The sequence below is a fragment of the Syngnathus acus genome, chromosome 4, assembly GCF_901709675.1.
Source record: "Syngnathus acus chromosome 4, fSynAcu1.2, whole genome shotgun sequence".
Classification (NCBI taxonomy): domain Eukaryota; kingdom Metazoa; phylum Chordata; class Actinopteri; order Syngnathiformes; family Syngnathidae; genus Syngnathus; species Syngnathus acus.
Window position 1 is genome coordinate 2,418,307 of NC_051090.1, and position 19,674 is coordinate 2,437,980.

Sequence of the window (19,674 nt, forward strand, 5' to 3'; positions counted from 1 at the left end):
TCCAAGGTAGAGCACGCGGGCACACACACGGGGTGTGGGAGGGCCGCGAGGACCAATCTCAACTTACTTCAAGATGGCTCCCTGGAACAAAAATACAAGATGATTGCTTTGCGCCCGAGCTGGAAAAAAAAATCTAGAAATGTGAATTTGCAAAATACCCTCCTACAGAAATAATGGCCCAAGTCATATTTTGACAAAAAATTATTTTGTTGCCTTTAGCACACATCATTCGTACACCTGAAATACAATTTTTACAACACATTGTTTTTTTTCTGGAAAAATTTAATAAAATCATTTAGGCCATTATTTTCGGAGGGTGATGAAATATGCCAAACTGTCTCCACACTCTTGTACGTACACAGGAATGACAGCTTTGTGTTCGATACATGGCACAGTCATATTTAATTCTGTATATTTATTTATGTACACACATTCAATGGGGAGACAGTGGTGACAAATACTTCAGTAGAGCAACGTCTGGGCTACGACGACATTTTCTTTTTTAAAAGGATTGTTTTCAAAGACAAAAACTGGGCAGCTACTGTTTATGCACTTGTATTTACAGAGACTCGAGTCGTCATTACAATATAAATAAAATCTAAGAATCACGGGATGGCTCCTCTTCTTCTAAGCTCTTAATGCTTCACAGCTGGTTGCACACACACTCACACATTCACACACAGACGAGTGCGCCTAACCTGCAGGAATGTGAGCATTAATAAAAAAAAAAAAAAGAATTCCACCTGGACTCGCCTTCCCCCTAACTCTACAGGAGGTCAGTGCCCGGTGAGGTAGTCCTGGGTGGAGTCCGAGGCGAAGGAGTCGGCGTCCTCGTTGTCCGAGTCGTCGCTGCTGTCGTCTGCGGCCGGCTCGCCCGACAAGGCGATGCGGGCGTAGTCGTCCGTGTCGATGGACTTGCAGAAGTGGATGGCGTACTTGAGCTTCTCTTGCAGCACCTGCTTGCACGAGTAGCGCGGCAGCTTGAGGAGGAAGAAGCACGTGTACGACTCGGGGAGGAAGTGGTCGGGAGGGTTGTACTTGTCTAGCACCTAAAATTAAAAAAAGTTATTTTTTTTCAATCTGGTCTTTTGTGCATAACAAATTTTCACACTTCTTCCTACCTGTACGACAAAGTCACGTCCGCGGAAGTCTGCGATGGTGCGCGGCAGCCGCGTGCGCCCCCAGACGAAGCGCAGGAAGAGGGAACGCTCCGTGTTGGAGAAGGACTCCATCACCTCCCAGAACCACTGCACCAACGGGGCTGTGGGCTCCACCCCCTTGTAGGTGGCCACAGACTTCAGAAGGTGCAGAGGGATGTCGGGGCTCCCGCACACCTACACGCGGAGAATGCGTTTAGAATCTGAAGTTCAGAATTTAGCAAACTTCACCTTCGAGCGACTTTTCGAAATGACTTTTTTTTTTTGTAGGTCACCTTACGATAGACATGTCGATCAAATTTCATGTCGCCAAGTAAGAATGGCTTTATGACCGCTCAAATTTGATTCACCTTGCCAACCAGAACCCAAATTGAAAGAAAAAAAAAGGATCCATCACCATGGTTTCCAGTTCATATCCGGTGAAAAGTGACAGGACAGGAACAGGGACGACGCGGGCCATGCCCTCCCGCACGGCTGACACCTGCTCGTCAAATTCGTGCAGCCTGTACAAAAACAAAACAACGCGGAGTGAATATTAACACAGTAGACACTTAACTCCACTCCATCCCTGTAGGTGGCGGTAATGTGCGTTTTTCCACTGGCCTGTAGTTAATGGCGAGTCGCACGTATTCAGCGCGGTTGTCCAGCGTGATGTGCGAGTATTTGGAGCTGAGCTGGATGTCCTGACCGCTGGCGTTGGGCACGGTGAAGGGCAGAGTCATGGCCTCAAACTCCTCGGATGTGGCCTCATTGTCGCGGATATACATCAGGCCGGGAATGAAGTCCTTGTCCACCTGGAAACAGGACAGCGTGTGCACAACTTGGCCAAATGGGAAAATTGGGCTTTGTTTTGGGTCCAACACAGCAACAATCCAAGACACGCAGCATTCACATTGCCAAGTCTTGTGCTTTCCAAAAGTATTCCTGAGCTAACCTTTGTTATATCTCAAGGGCAAAGCATGTGAACAAGACAGTGTGTCAGAGTCTGTGTCCGCGCGTGTGTGTGTGTGTGTGTGTGTGTGTGTGGACAAGCAGCAGCAGAAAGACAAGGAAGCTCATGATCGCAGCGTGAGGCCACTAGTGTATTATTACGACGTGGACCCAAGACCGACTCGTACGTTCCCATTCCCGACGTGGATTACCGAGGTTTTAACAAGCGCAGGAATCTGGAGGAATGTGCTTTTTCTTTTTTTAACAGTCGAAAAAGCTCACAATGAGGGAGGCAATTACATCAGAACTGCTAATAATGAGAGCCGTTGCTGTGCCCTCATTTCATTGCAGCATAGCCCGATTCAATATTTTAGAGCAGTAGCCTCCACTGAGACTAGCATTTATTTTGACCTACCAATACGTTTCCCTAAAGTTTTTTTCGGAGTGTTTATAAAAAATAAAAAAAAGGTATATTACAGATAACATTATAAAGGCACCAGCTCCAGAAGTGGTCTCACCTCACTGAGGTCTGCGATGGTTAAGTTCATCCCAGCCAGCTGTTTCCACACCGGCTCGGCCAGATTGAGACTCAGCGGACTTCCGGAGCGGATGGCGATGCCAAGCAGAACTCCTGCGGATGCACCACGGGGAAATTAACATTTGCGGAAAATAATTAAGAGTTAAAAAAAAAAAAAAAGCTGAGAGATGTATGCGATTACCAAGGAAGCGAAACATGCTCATGTGCAGCTGTGACTTGGCGGCGGGGTTGAGCAGGAAGCAGTCTCGATTGGCCCCCGACTCGTCGCGTCCGTTGGGGGTAACGATGAGCAGCGGCGTCAGCGAGTTCTGCAGCTCCTCGCACATCTCGGCGATGGACTCGCTGTAGCCGCCACCGCAGTCGTCCACAGACTCCCCTGAAAGACAAAGAGACAAAATGAAATAACGTTCGCTTTCACACAAGTGATGAGGTTCATATTTGGGACACCCACCTACAAATTTGACCTTCCACACTCGATGGGGGAGCAGCAGAGAGTCGGGGCTGAACGAGCTCATTTTGGCACACATCTGACCGAATACGGATTTGGTTCCGTCGGGTCCCGCCAGACCTCCTTTGCTTCGAGAGCGCTTCACCTGCAAACAAGGACAAAGTCAGTGCTTTGGCGCTTGACCAGACCTCAGAAGATTACGTTTATTCCTTCATCTTCCGAGTTACATTTCAAGAAGAAAATGCACACGACCACAAACTGGGAGTCGGTTTTGTTCATCCAGAATTTTCACTCCAAATATGAATACAGCTAACTTTTGTGAAAGACCTGGATTTGTGTGCATGTGTGGGTGGTTAATGGCCCAAACCAAGGAGCTTTGTGCAACTGTCTGGGCAGGAAGCCCTACAGACAGTCTGGTGTGCAGATCACGCACACGCACGCACACACACACACACAAAAAAATCTCTTTATAAAAGACATCACATGTAATCATCAGGAGCCTGTTTGGCCTCATAGTGAGCACGTGTGCGTGTAAGGCAGCCAAATCAAGAGGAAAGTAGATCAAGGTTACAGATAAGATAAGTCTGAGCTCAAATCCCAAGAAAATAGTCATCAAAAGTTATTAGATTGTGCACACTGACGTGAATGTTTACAAATAGATGTGTTATTGTGTGAGTGTGGGCTGTGGCTGACAGCAGCTGATGCACGAATGTCTTCATTTCCTTTGTGTGTTTTAAGAAGCTGCAGATTTGCGGATAAGTTATTTAAGAAAAAATACAGCCTATACAGTCTATTTTCCAGGATACAATTGCTTAGTTCGGCATTTAACTGAAAGCAATATTCTTATTCTTTCTTTCCTTTATGTTTGTTTTTTGACTTTGTTGAGTTTTTTATTATTTGTTATTCCCATACAAGTGCTAAAAGGTTAAGGTTATGCTTTTAGCACATTTGAGAATCAAGTTCTTATTACTTGAATTTTTTTTTTTTTTTTCCTTCATGTCTGTGTAGATTCTAAGGGAGGTTATGGTAATCAAATGTTCACTCAGTCTTGTTCGTTGTGCTTTTTTCCTGTGTTTTTACCATACAAGTGCAAAAAGGTTAAGATGATGCTTTTAGCACATTTGAGAATAAAGTTCTTATACTTGAAATAAGGGGGGGGGGGGGGGGGGGGACGACATTGCTACCTGTATTCTGTTGAGCTCCACCACAGGTCCGTGCTGTCTGTCACGCACCATGGTGGCCTGGACCACCTTCCTAAAAGCCGCTTCCTGTTCAAATAAAGCCGTGTTGCCATGTTCAAAACAGCAGAGTGAGTACCACCACCATCACAAGCAGCAGCAGCAGCAGCAGCTCTCCCACCTTGCCCTGCGAGATGAGGATGCCGCGGAGGGTGTCAAAGCCCAGCGAGGGTCCCTGGCCCGTCTGGCCCAAGCGACCCTCTAGGTCAAACATGGGAATGCAGGGGCAGAAGAGCTCGGAGATGTGATGCAGCAGCAGGAGCCGGTTCCTCAGCGCCATGATGGGGATCTCTTGCAGGTGGTTGTACTCCATGGGTACCTTAAGTTCAAATACTCGTCAGCCATAGCCCGTCACTAATTTGTCGAGGAGTGATTTACCTGTGCGGGAAGCTTGCCGGCGTTTGTGGGCTTGCTGGTGGACCAGGCGAGCGTGTGGGCCGAGCCGCAGGCGACCCGGTTGATCTTCTTGCCCTGTAGTACTGCCACAAGACGAGGCCTCTGGATGGCGTTGGTGGTGCCGTCGCCCAATTGGCCCTCGTCGTTGTCGCCCCACGTGAACACTTCTCCTGAGTCCAAACATCATAGAAGGTGGTCAGCAAAAGACCTCCTCCAAGGCCAAATAAACCCAAGCATCCATTTCCCAGGTTGATTTGATGGACAGGTGGGCGTGGCTCTACTCCACTTACCATCCTCCGTGCAGCACACGCAGTGCAGTGACCCGGTCGCGATGGCGATGACCTTCTTGCCCTGGAGCCCTTGGACCTGCCGCGGCCGCCGCACGTGGTCGTCGGAGCCGTGTCCAAGTCGATGGTAGTCACCTTTGCCCCTTCAAGATACACCCACGCAGATGAGTTGCGCGATTGCTACGAAGGAGGCGGCGATGTGGAACGTACCATGTGTAGACGGCGCCCGACTTTGTGAGCGCCACTGAGAACTGTGAGCCGCACTCCACTTTGACCACGCCCACACCAGTCAGCGAATCAATCTTAAGGGGAACAAACGAGATGAGTGCTCCTCAATTGTCCTACATGAAGTACTTCCGCTTTCCAAGTAGCACCATTACGAGCACGTGGAAGACGCCGGCTTACTTTCATGGGTATTTTGCAGCCGTCGCTGCCTCCGCGGCCGAGTTTTCCGTAGTCGCCGTCACCCCAGGACCACACCATATCGTCGTCGGTCAAACACAGGGTCTGGGCGTCGCCGCTACCGCATGCCACGTCAATCACCCTGTGACCCTGCAAGGCGTCCACCTGCACGGAATATTACAGTTAGCTCCTGTCACATCCGATTGTATAGCTAGAGCACCACCTGCTGGATCTAATGGGTCACTGCCCGCCATTTTTAACACAGGCATCATTATTATTGATTCTAAATTCGCCACATAGCATCATTGATATGAGGCCAACATCAATCATACCAATTTGGGCTTCAGCTGGTCCTCGCTGTCCCCGTGGCCCAGGCGGCCGTAGCGGCCCTTCCCCCAAGTGAAGAGCTCTCCGCTGGCCGTGATGCAAGCGCTGTGCGCCCCTCCCGCGGCGATATCCACCACTTCCACTCCCCTCAGGGACTCGATTACACGAGGACGATCACAGGGGCTGAAAAAAACAAAAAGAACAATTGTGCTTGTTGGCCCTGCTCATCATTCATGACAAATTCCCCAAGGCTAAGATGTTTACCCAGCAATCGGCATCTTTATGCTCACCTTCGATTGCCGTGGCCTAGCTTTCCGTCCTCCGCCTCTCCCCACGAGTATACCTCTCCCTCCGAGGAGAGCGCCAGGCAGTGCTTTCCTCCAGAGTTGACTGCCACTTTTCTGATGAAGACGTGCTGGATGGACTCCAGCAGAGTCGGGGTGGACACAGACTCGGTGCCGCCGATTCCCAGCCGGCCTCCGGCGCCATACCCGGTGGCGTACAGCTGCAAAATGTTTGTGTTTAATGAGTGACCTTGACTTGCATCTTTTTTTCAAACCTACCTTTCCGTCGGCAGTTACGGCGAAAAGCGTCTGCTCCCCTCCGATGAGCTGCACGGGCCGCAGCGTGGCGAGGGCTTCGGTAGGCGTGGGAACTTTGACCTTGGCCCCCTCGATGCCGCCGAGCTGTCCGCGGTGGTTGTGCCCCCAGCCGTAGATGGTCCCGCTGCCGCCCGCCGACAGGGTCCAGTCGTCAGGCCGCCGGTTCATCCACTGCACCAGCTGCTCGTCATGCTCGCGCTTGAACAGTTCGTGGCTCTCGTGGAGTACGTTGACGCTCTCGTGGTCCGCGATGAGCTCGCGGATCTTCTTGGTCACCTGGGAGGAAATATGTCGGCAAAACATTTGTTGATTTTGTACAATGAGGCTGCAATGTTTTTTTTTAAGTAGGAAACTCTCCAAGGGAATTAATTCGCACAGAAAAAAAAAAAGACGGGTAGCACTTGTCATTGCTGACGCTCACCTCGTCCAAAAAAGGTCTTGGCAGGGCGGTCCTTTTATCCAGCGCCACGGCCACCCTGGAGGCCGTGCAGTAACGGCGGAACCAGGCCCATTTGTGTGTCTCGGCACAACACGGCAACGTGTCCAGCTCCAGGTCGCAAGCGAGAGCTACCAACACCTGACGAGGGATTGGAAGAATGCGCACAATGAAAACTACTATAACAAATATGCCTCAGCGTTATATTAAAAAAAAAAAAAAAAAAAGCTGAGATCAATGCTCAGACCTTGAAGAAGGGGCTGTGGAGGAGCTGTTTCCCTCCCCGGACGATGGGGTCCTCGTACTCGTACTGCCTCTGCAGAGCCTCGGGAAGGCCCTTGACCAGGGCGGCCAGCGCGCTGCCTGTAAAACTCTGAAAGACAAACCAAACCCCAATGAACAAACACTCTTCAAGACAAATGGGAATACCCCAGAATTTGGATCGGGGCTCATCCCATCTGCGCCTTGGCTCACCACGGCGCGAGCCTCGCCGTCCGTGTCACCCAGCAGCCTGTTTATGTTGATGGATTGCCCAAACTCTGTGGTCAGAAGCTTTCGTAGTCTTTGCAGGGCCCACATTCTGTGTCCGGCAGCTGCGCAAACACAACAAAAGTTTAAAATGTGAGCCAACGCCGCTATCAGTCGGACAACTTTCCGAGTTGAAATCCAAGAGCTGGAAGTGATTACCAATTTAAGTCAATACATAACCAAGCTCCTAACTCAATTCCATTTGATGTAAATTCATACCCAATGCACTGAGCTGGGCACAAGCTGCCAGGGAGGCAGCGAGACGCGGCACGATGCTCCTGTTGGAGGCAAAATTGAGCCGGAAGTCGAGGAGACACGTCACCAAGTCCATTGAGGGGCAGGACAAGATGCAGCGGTCTGACAGCAAGTCTTTGGGACCTGCAGATGAGACATTTACAATCAGTGTGTGTGTGTGTGTGTGTCATCCAGCCATCTATCCAAGATTTGTCTGACCTGCAGCAGGCATGATGGGGTACACGGTGAAGCGCCAGCCCCAGCCATTGACCGAGCCGTCGCTGGTGAATTTCCACTTGAGCTCGTCTCCCGGGATCCTTAATTCGCTGGACCAGTCGGACCACTCGCGACCTAAAATACACAAAGGCGCACGGTTTTAATGAACTCAGATTTATGATTTTTCAATAAGGAAGTACATGTTCTTACCTGATCTGACTGACACAATCCTGTTGGCCCCGTCCATGACGGTCAGAGGGTCGTGCCGTCTTTCCGTGGAACACTGCCGGTCAAACTCTATCCGCAGACCTTCGGCGCCTTGAGCACGGAACAAGTTCAGTGCTCGATCCAGTGTGTTGAAATCTCAAACGTTCATTTGCTTCTTTATTGTTACCGGGGATCTTGACTGTGCCGCTGGTGGAAGTGTCGTCGGTGTAGGGATGGCTGCTCTCCACCACCACGGGCTGCGAGGACAGGCGGCCGCTCTGAGAGTCGGTGGCGACGTCCTCCAGCTCAGTGACGCACAGCTCCAGGAGCATGTCAGCCACCTGCTCGAGAGACACGCCATCAGATTCATTTGTTCAATGAATAGAAACGCCCTTAATCCTTACCTGGGGGTACGCCGTTCCCATGCCGGACAAGATGGCCGACAGCACCTCCTTGCCTTTCTCCCCGGAGCGACAAGACACGGCCAGCTTGAGCAGGTCCACCATGACTCGAGTGTCGTCGGACACGAGCAGGCTGGAGAATTCGTCCAGGTACTGCGGCTCCGGGCCCACCACTTTGCTTTGGCTTTCAGAGTCCTGCTGACAAAAAGTGATTGAATGAGCTCTAGATAATTCTAATGTCCAATATTTTCGCCATATTTCCTGTTCTTTGTCTAATGTGCTACATCATATTTAAATATTTGTACAATATTTACCTGTCAGCTATACATCTCTAGTGTACCATATTTAGACATGAATTAATATTGATCCTATACGTGCCTCTTTGGTCTTTGCCATGGTCTCTGCAATGATGCTGGCTGCTCCCGGGTCATCCGTGACAGGAATGAAAGGACGCGAGGATGCGCCCGAGGCGGAGGGAGTGACGGCAGACGATGGCGTCACGGCGTCGTCTGAAGAAGGAGCCTACTCATACACACACAAAGTAAAATTCTTTTTATATAACTGTACACTCAAATAACATCAGTGGGCCAAATGTAACCCCTTCAGCATGTTTTTATTTTAATGGAGTCTAGCACAAGCGGTGCCGCGATTATTCTCAAATGCATCAATGGAGCTTTTGTACCTCGCCCTTTTTGTCCTGCCAGGGGTTGGGGCTGACCGGCGCCTCCGTCTTGGGCATGACGGGAGTGCTTTCGTCATCACTGGCGCTGGACGAAGACGACGAGTCGAACGGGGGCACGGGGGAGCTGGCGGGACGTTCGGTGGGCACGATCATGCTGGCTGGCATCAGCGCTCCCACCACCGCGTCCCTGGGGGAGGACAGAACCACCACTGTCATTTATGAATGCCATCTCCATCACGTCTGAAGAGGTTCTTTGGGCATGTGCGGCAAACGTACCTGGCATACATAATCTGGAGGGCTGAGAGCACATGAGACAGGGCTTGCTGCTTGGCCAAGTTGCCGTCCAGACTGAGGAGAATCTTGGCCAGCGAGGGCCGATTGGGCTTCGCGTTGCTCTGACCGCTCATCTTGTTGCTGGACGCTGATGAGTCGCTGTCTGATTGGACGCCTGCCGAGCGGCCCAGAAAAACATCACTGATTGAAATCAAGCCGTCCGGAGCACCCTAATGTTGAATTTGGATGTGCTGGGCAAAACCATTCAGAGCAGGGTCAACCTAAAGCAAAATGTTTTGAATTGCTTTGTTTACCTAGATAAGACGCCCCCAGCGAGTCCCTGGCGGTCTGGAAAAGGACAGGCTCATGCACAGAGGGCGTGGTCACATCCACCGTGGTCCAGGCCACGCTATGCGAGGAGCCGCAGGCCACCCTGGTGATCTTTTGGCCCTCCAGGCCCTGCACCAGCGTGGGCTTCCTGTTGACGGTGGTGGTGCCATTGCCCTGCTGCCCGTGGTCGTTGTCGCCCCACGCATACACCTGCCGCATCAGCACACGATTGTCTTCAAATTTTCAGGCCAGATCAGAATTTTTTTTTTTTTGTTCTGAACATTTTAATTATTCACACAGCAGCAATCCTCTCGTTTGTACTAAACACCGGTTAGCACACAAACCTGTCCTGAATCAGTGACGGCCAAACAATGCAACGCTCCCACGGCCACGTGGACAATCTTTTTGCCTCGCAGCCCCTCGACCATCTGGGGCTTGCGCACATGGACGTCGGTGCCGTGCCCCAGTCGGAAGTAGTCTCCTTTGCCCCTGCGCATGAGGACACGAGTACAAGCCGTTCAAAGGCAAGACATGCACCCTTAAAAATGCTGCGTTAAAAAAACATCCAATTTGGGTTCAAAATTGGACTGACACAATTTTTTTTTTTTTGGGGTCAAATGAACCCAACATCTTGGTTTGCTCCAGTTTTTAACCCAGCTGTGTCAGGCATCATCAAGTCATCACACATTACCAGGTCCAGACCATGCCCGATTTGGTGAGAGCCAAGGAGAACTGAGCACCGCACTCAATCTGGCAAACGCCTTGCCCGTTCAGCCTTTCGATGTTTTGGGGAATGTTGCAACCTTCGCTCCCGCCTCGACCCAACTTCCCGAAGTCGCCGTCACCCCACGAGAACACAAGTCCTGAAAGGAAACATTGATTTTAGCCATCGAGATGTGCTTTTTAAGTAAAGTACACACTATTCTACACTTGAGGAATACCTTCATCAGTGAGTGCTAACGTTTGAGCATCCCTGCTTCCACAGGCCACCTGGATCACACGATGTCCCAGAAGAACTTTCACCTGAACACCACAGGATAGCAGCAAATGACATGCAAACTCATGCGTGATTAAATCGGAAGCACCAAATTAAGCATACAAGTTTAGGCCTCAGCTGTGTGGTGTTGTCGCCGTGTCCCAGGCGGCCATATTCCCCAAGGCCCCAGCTGTAAAGCTCGCCAGAGGAGGTGATGGCAGCACTGTGGGAGCTGCCACAGGCGATGTCTCGGATGCGCTTGGTCTTCAGAGCCTCGATCAGCCTAGGCTTGTCGCAGTTCCTGAGAAGAAAAAAGTAAAATAAATAAAACCACCGACATCGGTACATCAGAGAAGTTCAGCGAGAGACGTACATTCTGCTGAAGTGGCCCAGCTTCCCGTCATCGCCCTCTCCCCAGGAGAACACCTTGCCGTCCACGGTGAGCGCCATGGCGTGGCGTCCGCCCGAATGCACGGCCACCTTCTTCACCACGTAGTTGCTGAGGGCGCTGATCTGCCGCGGGATGGGGATGGTGCCGCTGGACAGGCCCAAACCCAACCTGCCGTTGGTGGCCTCACCACACGCGTAGATCTTGCCCTCCACCGTGACTGCGGTGGCACGGTTTGGTTACGTCAGGTCCAAGTGGTGATATTTGCGTGACACGTTATTGAACCCACCTGCAAAAAGACTTTTGGAACCACCGGCGACTTGGATGACGTTGAGCGCAGAGAGGGTCTCGGAGAAGGAGGGCACCTTGATCTGTGAAGCGAGAAACGCCATCGGAGCAGCTGTTAGCGACCGGCGCCGTCGATGTTACTCAATGAGCTCACCTTGGATCCTTTCAGTCCACCCAGCTGGTCCTTGTCATTCAGCCCCCAGACAAACACTTTTGTCCTGATGGTGGCGGATGACTCCAACCCAGAAGATTTCTTGCGAGCAAGACTAAAGTAAAATGGTGTAAAACGTTTGTCCATGCAAAAAAATGGTAACCAAAATATAAGATGATCCCACCTTCCAGTAGCAGTTTTGTCATCTTCCTCTTCCTCATTATCTGACGCCAAGAAAGGGACCGTGGCCAGGTCTTCGTCTTCTGCTCGGATGCGTCCCACAATGGCGAGCCCGTGAATCTTGCAGTCTATTCCGGAGCTGCGGCACTGCTTGATGGCAACTTCGATGTATCTGTGATACTGAAGCACGGGGAAAGGGTCATTTGTGTGATAAATGGCGGTTCCTTTGAGATGACTCCAACTAACCTCAGTGCAATCGCTGAGCAGCAGGGCGCTGGTGTCTGTGGGGTTAACGTTAATGGTCTTCAGCTCCGTTAAGTTGTTAAGTGAGCTGCCACCTGCAAACAACATGTGTTACAAAATGTCACGAATATTTGTCAAGTTTTGAAATGAAATTTTTTACCGGATACCACCACCAGGGAGGGCATATAGCTGCTGTCCGCCGGGTCCACGACCATCTTGAGCCGATGCACGAGGACGTCTGGGAAGAGCTCCAAGCGAAGCCAATGCTGCATGACAAGGCCACATGGTTATAGTCGACTGCTCAGGGTGTATAATAAAAATAAAAATAAATAAAACATGTAGTCACACCTTTCCCTGAGAGCCGGACGACTGCCAGCAGTGGTCGCCGGCTTCGATGAGGCGCGGGGCCTGGTTGACGGAGGACGAAACATTGAGGGTCTTGACGGCACGCGACCAGTCGTCGATGAGCATGCCGCGCTGGCTGCTGTGGTGCTTCTTCAGCTGCTTCCCCGAGCGGCCGCTGAAAGCCGGTGACTGGCCTGTTGAAAAGCAACAGAAAGTGTCAAAGTTATGTCGACTGAGGGATTTCCGTTTGCGCGCTCGACTAACCGGGCTCATTGATTCGGCCGAAGGAATGCCGGATGTCGTGCTTGCGTGTTTTGAAGCAGCTTTCGCAGAAGTCAAAGTCATCGCAGACTCTGCATTTGAACCGGGCGCCGTTGATGGGGAACATCTGGCAGCCGTCGCATCTGCGGGGGGCGACCATTTTAGGTGTGAGGTTTACTTTTTTTTTTTGCAAAAGGATCTACACTGAACGGCAAAAAGGGTCTCAATCGGCTTTTGATTTCGACCTTCAACTTTTATATCCCGACCTGACTCCAGGATGCACACTGGGCACCAGTTCCATCTCAGATAGCAAGCCAGTCCAGTGCGACTGCTGAGGGAAGTCCACAATCACGTCCTTCCCGTTGGCGCTGAAAGCTGAATCAGATCCAAACACACACGTGTTCCATCTTAGTTACAAATCATCCCTCATTCTTCAAAATCAAAAGTCACACTTGCCTTTGACAACACCGACGCTCCTGTGGGTGACGGACCCCCATTTGTACTTTGGCGTGGTGACTGAAGGCTTAACCCTCACTTTGTCGCCAATCTTTATGTGTGAGGGAGAACTCTGAGGCGGGAACCCTGGAGGCAAACAGACAGAGATGGTTTAACCAAAGCGTCAAAGGCTCCAAACTTAATCTAGTGTAGTCAATAAAGCAAAAGCGGCTCACCGAGCAGCTCAATGTGGATGTAGCGGACCCAGTAGGTTCCGCCTTTCTGCTGCCAGTCACACTGCACGTTTAAATCGTGCAGGCCGTCGCGATCCAGCTTGATGACTTTGCCCACGTCGCCGTCGTACACTTCCTCGTACGTTCGGCAGCACTTGACCATCATGCCCACCTGAAGGGGAAACGCTCGCATCATCCACTGTCATCACGTGACGGTTGGAAATCTGCCTCTTACCTGAATATTCTCGCGGATGTAAACGGCGTAGTCGTCGTTGCTCTGGAAATCCGAGCGCTTCTTAAACATTTGGCTTTCCGTCACCACGACAGCGAGAGGCTGGAAAGGGAACACGGAACCAGGTAAGTGAATGAGAGTAAAAAGCCGGACTCGGTTCGTTTACACTGAGCCGCTCGCAAAGCCAGAACGTAAAGTGATGGCGCACCACTGGGAACATGGGCTCGGCCTCCTCCAGCTCTTCCAACACTTCCTCTTCTGACTCTTCGTCTGAAACGGAGTCAGCGTCCGACACCTCCGAGGTGTGAATGTCAGGATGGTCCAGCAGCCAACCCACGAGAGACTCCACACCTGAGGAGAAATCAAACCAGTTGACTCTACCGGCTCGAGTCGGTAAACCTGAAATGAACCGAATCGTGGGTCGGTCCTACCTGGGACACCGGAGGCGCTGCCAGTCGTTCCTGACAGTGACTTCAATGCGAACTCGATGTTCTTCCGCGGGAAGCCCATCTCCATCAGCTGCAGGACGATGGGGAGAGGCGGGACCGGCGAGGTCTTGTGCTTCTTCTGCTTGGGCGGCCGGACGTGCTGCTGCACGGTGACGGGCGTGGTGGCCTCGCTGGAGCTGCTCTCTTCAAAAAGCGGAGACGACGGGTGGGCCGACTCCACGGCCAGGTACTGACAAACCGCCAGGGCTGCAGCCTACGAGGCAACGCAATGGACAAGTTCAAATCAGTGTTTTCTTTACTGCCGGTGTTGACTTGACAGTCGGTTCTTCCGACTCACCTCCATCTCCCGCCGGTCAAAGATGGCTTTGATGGGCGACGGTTGAGTGGCGGCGGATAAGAGCTGCTGCAGGAGGATCATCGGAGGAAGGGGACCCTCGGGAGAAAGCTCTCCGATGTCAGGCGACGACACAACCGTGTCATCTAGTGGAATACAGACAGCTAATTCAATTGTTATTTAATTTATTTTAAATTAATGTAATTAATTATTCAATTGTGAATTACTTTAATTGGACCCAGAATACATTTGAAATTATTTCATTATTATTTTTTAATTAATTTAATTAATTGTGAATTACTTTCATTGGACCCAGAATACATCTGAATGTTTTTTTTTCCGCTGGCGTCTTCCTTACCGCTGGGATTGGGTCCAATGTCCAGCACGGCAGGTTGAGAGAGGATCTGCCGCAGTTTATCTTGATGCGAGAGCAGCGCCCGCGCGGCCTTGAGGATGTAGAGCCTCAGCTGCTGCCAGCGCAACAAATGAATGTCCACCTGGTCCGCTGAATCACACATACACGATTAATTCAGCACATCAAGCGCCACAAAGCTTTTCATAATTCTCGTAAACAGTGGATGTCGGAATCGACGGTCCTTTCGCACCTGTAAGTCCTCGACTGAGGCACTTCTTCATGCGCTGTTTCTCCAGTTTGCTTCCAGCCAGGCTCACCAGCTGAGCCCAGACTGCCAGCATGGGCTCTGAGAAAGGCAGGTTCTGCACGCTGAAGGAGACCGCAGGACACTGGGAGACATCAATAATAGCTGAATCAAAAACTTCCATAAAAAAAAAAAAAAAAGGACCTCAAACAAATGTAAGGACATGAACGTTTTTGTCCTCTTCCATACCGGTTTGAGATGGCTGAGGAGACACACTCGGCTGTTGCGCATTTCATGAAACTGCGCGGTGATGCGTCCTTTCGGCGTGATGCGCGTGACCGTGCCTTCGCCGTATTCCTCGTGGAGCACCTGGCCGCCAAGACGCAGGCGGCCGTCAATTCCTCCGATCACTGCCAGTACTGCCATCAGGCTGCCAACCCTGGGACCATCGGCGTCGGGGAAATATTCCTCCAGGAGACTCTGGAAGGAGCAGGTGGAAAGCATGTGAGGCTTCAGGCTCAATATGTGTGTGTGAAAACGTTTAATCATCTTACCGCTTCCGACTGGCAACTTGTCATGACATCTCCGATGGAACTCAGCTGAGCGTTGATGTACTCGTTGATGAGACCGTTCCACTGGGCCAGGGAGTGGAGGGTACGCAGCACGCCCACAATTTCCTCGGCCAGCGTGCTGCTGTGAGTGGCCGTCAAAGAGGCCTGAGGACGGGACTTCCTGCGTCGTAGGGAACCCTCTGCCGAGGAAATGGAACAAGTTAGAAAAAGAAAAAAAAAAAAGCGCTTGCGTGTGCCTCGTTAGCTTTGCCGACCTCTGAGCAGAGGCAGGTCTGAGGAGCACGTGCTCAGTAAGCTTCCCAAGAAGCCAAAGAGCTTCTCCACCAGGAACCTCATGTCTGGCAAGCGCTCCATCTTGTCCCACGAAGGCAGCACGGCTTGCAGGAGACGCAGCGCGAGGATCTGTGAACGCACACAAATGTGATGCCAACGAAAGTTGAGGATTGTGTGACTTGATCCAATCTCACCTGTCGCTGCAAGGTGACGGCGCTGAAGGACTGGTTGCCCTCCACGATGCGGATGAGCAGGCCGATCCACGCCGAGGTGCTGAGCGTGCTGCACATTTGGGGCATGAGAGCAATGCTCCGAATGAAGCCCAGCGTGCACCAGCTCTTGTGCTGCTCCCGCGACACCAGCCTGTGGGTGTGGCAACCTGACGGCAGAGGCGCTGCTAAGACGCGATGACCTTTTGCTTTTCAAATATATGACACGGCGAGGTTTAGCTACCCGTCTTGTCGTTAGCCGCGCTTTCTACCAGAATCCTGAGGAGCCCGCAAAGGGTGCGCGTGGCGTCCTTTTGTAACATGTCGGCGTAGATCCCGGAGGACAGCGCCAAGGTCTTGAGCAGGTTGACGGTGCTCGTTAGCAGCATGGCTGTAGGGTGGCTGCTCTTTTCCACAAGCTCGCCTTCTGGAACAACGGCAATGTGGCGCTCGAGGGTACAATCTCCGGAAAAGGAGAGCAGTCGGGAGTGTACTGACCCGCGTCGTCTTCTGTGTCGGAATCCTCGGCGGCCGGCTGGGCGGCAAGCGGCGGCTCGGCCAGTTTGAGGTCGTACTTGCCCTCCTTCCCCATCCGATAGGAGTTGGTGCTGCTCGTGTCCCACTGGACTCGGATCCAGCCGTCCTCACCCAGCTCGCCGATGACCCGGCCCAAACCTGGAGATGGACCGTCCTGGATGCCCGAGAGAGTCGCATGTTAGGAACTCGCATCAAGGAACTCAAGGAACGCAAGGAAAATCTCACACCTGATCTCCCCATTTCCAGTCCACCCCCCTCATGACACGTGTGCCTATTTTCATCATGGCCGCCAGCTCCGGGCCGGAGGCGGGAATGGGCACAGGGGCCGCCTCCTTCCTGGACTCTTCCAGCACGGTTGCCGAGCCGCCGTGCGCCGACAAACTATGGTCCTCATCGCTGCTGTCGGTGCTGGGTCCTGGTGGACAAACATTATTTTTTTTTTTTATTCTGTACTTAAATGAAAAAAAAAATGAAATTGATACATTCAAATACATGGATGGATAAAAGGGATAGCTCACCTATGAGCTTGAGGATGCTCTGCGTGAGGGCTAGTACGCCCGAGTTGAGCAGGAGGCTCAGGCTGTTGGCACCGTGCTTGAGCGACAACATGTGGATCATGGCCAGAAGGAAGCGGGCCTGCGGGATGGTGCCGACGCTCGGTCCCGCCGGGTTCTCGTTGGTGATGGTTTGCAAAGGAACTGGCTGCACCCCTGGTTTTCACAAGACAAAAAACCCTGAAGCTTTCTTAAAATTATAGAATTATTCTTAAAATATAACATCATCATTTATTATTTTTCCAAAAAAGAAAAACTATTGCGGTCCTTTCGCAGTGCTTACCGAGTTCTTTAAAGCGGGCGCTTGCTTCCAGCAGGATGTTGCGAACGTTGTGAATGGCCCAGGAGTACAACTTGCCAAAGGTCACCTCCAGGAGCATGCGGTTGAAAGGAGGGATCAGGTCCACATCCTTCAGGCAATCGGAAAGCGGCTCTCTGAAGATCCAAAATACAGGTCGATCTTTTGATACCGTTTTGGAACAGTAGGTGGCAGCATGCGCTCATATTTTGTTAGTTACCCGATGTTGGTTCCTTCTGGTACCACCCTCTGCCAACCACACAGCATGGCGTACTGCACCGAGGGCAACAAAAAGCTCTTGGAGGCCAACTTCAGCATGGTTTCGATGCCCTCCAACCTCACCTCCGCCCTCTCCAGCTGGCAAACAAAAGTCAATTGAGCTTGCACTTGTGGTCAGCGGCTATAGTGACCATTTTGGACGCGTCACCTGTTTGAGGAGACATTTCCTCATTTTCTCCACATCCAGGGGCTCCTCCTTCAAAGCAAACTCCACGATTTTAGACATCAGGCTGGATTGGGGAGACGCGCCGCCGTGCACGCTGTACTTGAGCCAGCGGTACTTGTGAACGTTGTCCACCGTGCTCAGCTTGGGCTCCCACTTGTGCTGCTGTGACAATTTTGTCAGTTTGGCCGGAGCGACAAAATTGTGATGAATAATCGATCAATTGTACCTTGGCAGTCTTGCTGGTGGGCGATTTCCTATCGGCCGCTGTCGGGCTGATGTTGACATTCAGTTCTTCTTCTATGGTCCCTTCATTCTCCAGCTTTGGCTCGTCGACGTCGCTTGACTTTTTAGGCACTGGAAGAAGAAGAAAAAAAATAGTACGATTAAAAGCTTATCAATTACAAACACATTGTCCACGTTGCCGTTACCTTTTTTCTTCCGCCGGTCTCTGATGAGCTTCTGAGCGATCCTGCGCCAACGCGGCTGAGAGCTGAGTAGTTTCAGCTTGGACACGACGGACAAGTCGTTGCTCACCGCCGGACGCAGCTCGTTGAACAAAAAGCGCAGGCGCTCGATGACCGGGGCGCAGACTTCCTTGTAGGAACGGCCTTGCTCCTGATGGGTCTGAAAACGCACGCCGGCCGGCATGCCCGCTTCAGTAAACGCGACACACAATCAGCACTCCGTCGTCCCTACCTTGATTAAAGAACACTTTGCCTGGTAGACCATGCGGCACACTTCAATAACGGATTTAGGAAGCGACCTCTGCTTCCCTTGGTCCACCTCCAAGGCACATTGGCTGACGAGCGAGAGAGCAACGTGACCTGAGGGAACCAAAAACCAACGTTCTGAAATAGCGCAAAAGGAAAGCCATCATTCTGTGTCCTGCTGCTTGGTTACCCAGGTCCTGATGTTTGAGCAAGCAGCAGAGCAAAAGGCGGCCAACTTCCTCCACGGGATGCTCAGGTGGGAAGATGATGGGTGTGATGAGGTGATACTGCTTACAGCAACGCTCGATTTGGCATAGGAAGTCCTGCAAGGCGAGCAGAAAGCAGTTAGAGAAGTTACAGAAGTTAGGTGGTTTCGGTTTTACCTTCACAGTGTGGTCCTGGGTGTTGTTGTCGGCGATGGCCTGCAAAAAAGGCTGCGCGTGGTCGCTGAGGGTGATCCGGCGACAGTACAGCTCGGCTTTATCCGGCGCGGTGGTCCCCAGGGAGCTGCAGTGGTCCTCGTCCTTCTCCTCGTTGTAATTGTAGTGGATCTGGCTGGTCTGCAAGCCGCCCGAGAAGATGGAGGACTGCAGCCACGCTGTGAAACGTGTCAGGAGGCCATATTGAAAAAAATGTTTTCAAAGGAGATGAAAGGGGAAAAAAAAGTGAACCCACTGGCACATTCGATCTCCATGGGCGACAGGGGGGTGCTCTTGGCCATGTAGGACGCGTGGAGACCCAGCAGCAGGCCCAGATTTCTCTCGGTGTCGATGAGAGGGGATGACAGACTGCTCAGATCCGGCGTGGTCACCATCTCCTGGTTGGGCTAGAAATAAAAAGCCGCACTTATTTTCATCACGCTTTAGCTCAATTAGAATTGTTTTTTTTTTATTGACAATGATTCAAAAGTATGATGGCATCACAGATAGACTTTATAATACCTCCATATATTGGCCAACACAGAAGGCCTGCATGGACTCTTTGGTGTCCTCAAACTGCAGGGCAGCTTCCAGAGCAATGACCGGGTCTTCTCCCGCAAACTGGGCTGCAAGAGGGAAAATAATTTAGTACACCTATGAAAAGACAATTCAACTCAAAATGGACTACCGAGGACACTGTTTCCCGTCAGTGACTGGGACTGAGCCTGAAAGTCCTTGATGTCGTAGACGCGTCCGTCAATGACCGTCCAGAAGCCGCCGTCTTTGTTGTGGTTCTCCAGGTCGGCTTTGCGGATGAGGGACACCTCTTCGTTGTTCTTAGAGCTCTGGCCCGTGAAGAACGACCCTGCCCCAGCACAAACATAGTTTTTAGCTTGTATTGATTCCGCTTG

At 51.6% G+C, this 19,674-nt stretch overlaps 1 protein-coding gene across 4 annotated transcripts in view; it reads right to left on the reverse strand.

The window, feature by feature from the left end:
• The window catches only part of herc2 (HECT and RLD domain containing E3 ubiquitin protein ligase 2), a 26,910-nt gene continuing 7,236 nt past the window's right edge, over positions 1-19,674 (reverse strand). The window contains exons 24-91 of one of the 4 annotated variants that reach the window (XM_037248655.1): positions 19,452-19,628; positions 19,286-19,389; positions 19,020-19,170; positions 18,728-18,942; positions 18,535-18,667; positions 18,331-18,458; positions 18,063-18,258; positions 17,861-17,988; positions 17,617-17,796; positions 17,410-17,546; positions 17,175-17,326; positions 16,856-17,047; positions 16,565-16,752; positions 16,299-16,491; positions 16,045-16,227; positions 15,786-15,970; positions 15,573-15,720; positions 15,301-15,497; positions 14,996-15,226; positions 14,753-14,891; positions 14,506-14,652; positions 14,151-14,293; positions 13,796-14,066; positions 13,573-13,715; positions 13,368-13,466; positions 13,136-13,304; positions 12,921-13,046; positions 12,731-12,839; positions 12,468-12,607; positions 12,207-12,397; positions 12,019-12,124; positions 11,862-11,953; positions 11,620-11,795; positions 11,439-11,550; positions 11,286-11,367; positions 10,982-11,216; positions 10,732-10,909; positions 10,574-10,655; positions 10,324-10,495; positions 9,977-10,121; positions 9,617-9,842; positions 9,306-9,477; positions 9,030-9,216; positions 8,726-8,869; positions 8,351-8,542; positions 8,134-8,287; positions 7,950-8,057; positions 7,743-7,874; positions 7,509-7,667; positions 7,236-7,354; positions 7,009-7,134; positions 6,747-6,902; positions 6,287-6,601; positions 6,014-6,228; positions 5,729-5,906; positions 5,400-5,561; positions 5,205-5,296; positions 4,998-5,137; positions 4,690-4,877; positions 4,433-4,630; positions 4,258-4,341; positions 3,077-3,218; positions 2,807-3,001; positions 2,606-2,718; positions 1,761-1,951; positions 1,555-1,660; positions 1,122-1,334; positions 1-1,049 (exon numbers count right to left, since the gene is read on the reverse strand). In XM_037248655.1, the coding sequence (XP_037104550.1) occupies positions 777-1,049; positions 1,122-1,334; positions 1,555-1,660; positions 1,761-1,951; positions 2,606-2,718; positions 2,807-3,001; positions 3,077-3,218; positions 4,258-4,341; positions 4,433-4,630; positions 4,690-4,877; positions 4,998-5,137; positions 5,205-5,296; positions 5,400-5,561; positions 5,729-5,906; positions 6,014-6,228; positions 6,287-6,601; positions 6,747-6,902; positions 7,009-7,134; positions 7,236-7,354; positions 7,509-7,667; positions 7,743-7,874; positions 7,950-8,057; positions 8,134-8,287; positions 8,351-8,542; positions 8,726-8,869; positions 9,030-9,216; positions 9,306-9,477; positions 9,617-9,842; positions 9,977-10,121; positions 10,324-10,495; positions 10,574-10,655; positions 10,732-10,909; positions 10,982-11,216; positions 11,286-11,367; positions 11,439-11,550; positions 11,620-11,795; positions 11,862-11,953; positions 12,019-12,124; positions 12,207-12,397; positions 12,468-12,607; positions 12,731-12,839; positions 12,921-13,046; positions 13,136-13,304; positions 13,368-13,466; positions 13,573-13,715; positions 13,796-14,066; positions 14,151-14,293; positions 14,506-14,652; positions 14,753-14,891; positions 14,996-15,226; positions 15,301-15,497; positions 15,573-15,720; positions 15,786-15,970; positions 16,045-16,227; positions 16,299-16,491; positions 16,565-16,752; positions 16,856-17,047; positions 17,175-17,326; positions 17,410-17,546; positions 17,617-17,796; positions 17,861-17,988; positions 18,063-18,258; positions 18,331-18,458; positions 18,535-18,667; positions 18,728-18,942; positions 19,020-19,170; positions 19,286-19,389; positions 19,452-19,628 (10,955 nt within the window). In that variant the 3' untranslated portion in view covers positions 1-776. The remainder of the gene's footprint in view (positions 1,050-1,121; positions 1,335-1,554; positions 1,661-1,760; positions 1,952-2,605; positions 2,719-2,806; positions 3,002-3,076; positions 3,219-4,257; positions 4,342-4,432; positions 4,631-4,689; positions 4,878-4,997; positions 5,138-5,204; positions 5,297-5,399; positions 5,562-5,728; positions 5,907-6,013; positions 6,229-6,286; positions 6,602-6,746; positions 6,903-7,008; positions 7,135-7,235; positions 7,355-7,508; positions 7,668-7,742; positions 7,875-7,949; positions 8,058-8,133; positions 8,288-8,350; positions 8,543-8,725; positions 8,870-9,029; positions 9,217-9,305; positions 9,478-9,616; positions 9,843-9,976; positions 10,122-10,323; positions 10,496-10,573; positions 10,656-10,731; positions 10,910-10,981; positions 11,217-11,285; positions 11,368-11,438; positions 11,551-11,619; positions 11,796-11,861; positions 11,954-12,018; positions 12,125-12,206; positions 12,398-12,467; positions 12,608-12,730; positions 12,840-12,920; positions 13,047-13,135; positions 13,305-13,367; positions 13,467-13,572; positions 13,716-13,795; positions 14,067-14,150; positions 14,294-14,505; positions 14,653-14,752; positions 14,892-14,995; positions 15,227-15,300; positions 15,498-15,572; positions 15,721-15,785; positions 15,971-16,044; positions 16,228-16,298; positions 16,492-16,564; positions 16,753-16,855; positions 17,048-17,174; positions 17,327-17,409; positions 17,547-17,616; positions 17,797-17,860; positions 17,989-18,062; positions 18,259-18,330; positions 18,459-18,534; positions 18,668-18,727; positions 18,943-19,019; positions 19,171-19,285; positions 19,390-19,451; positions 19,629-19,674) is intronic. The other 3 variants (XM_037248657.1, XM_037248656.1, XM_037248658.1) reach the window with 3 other exon arrangements.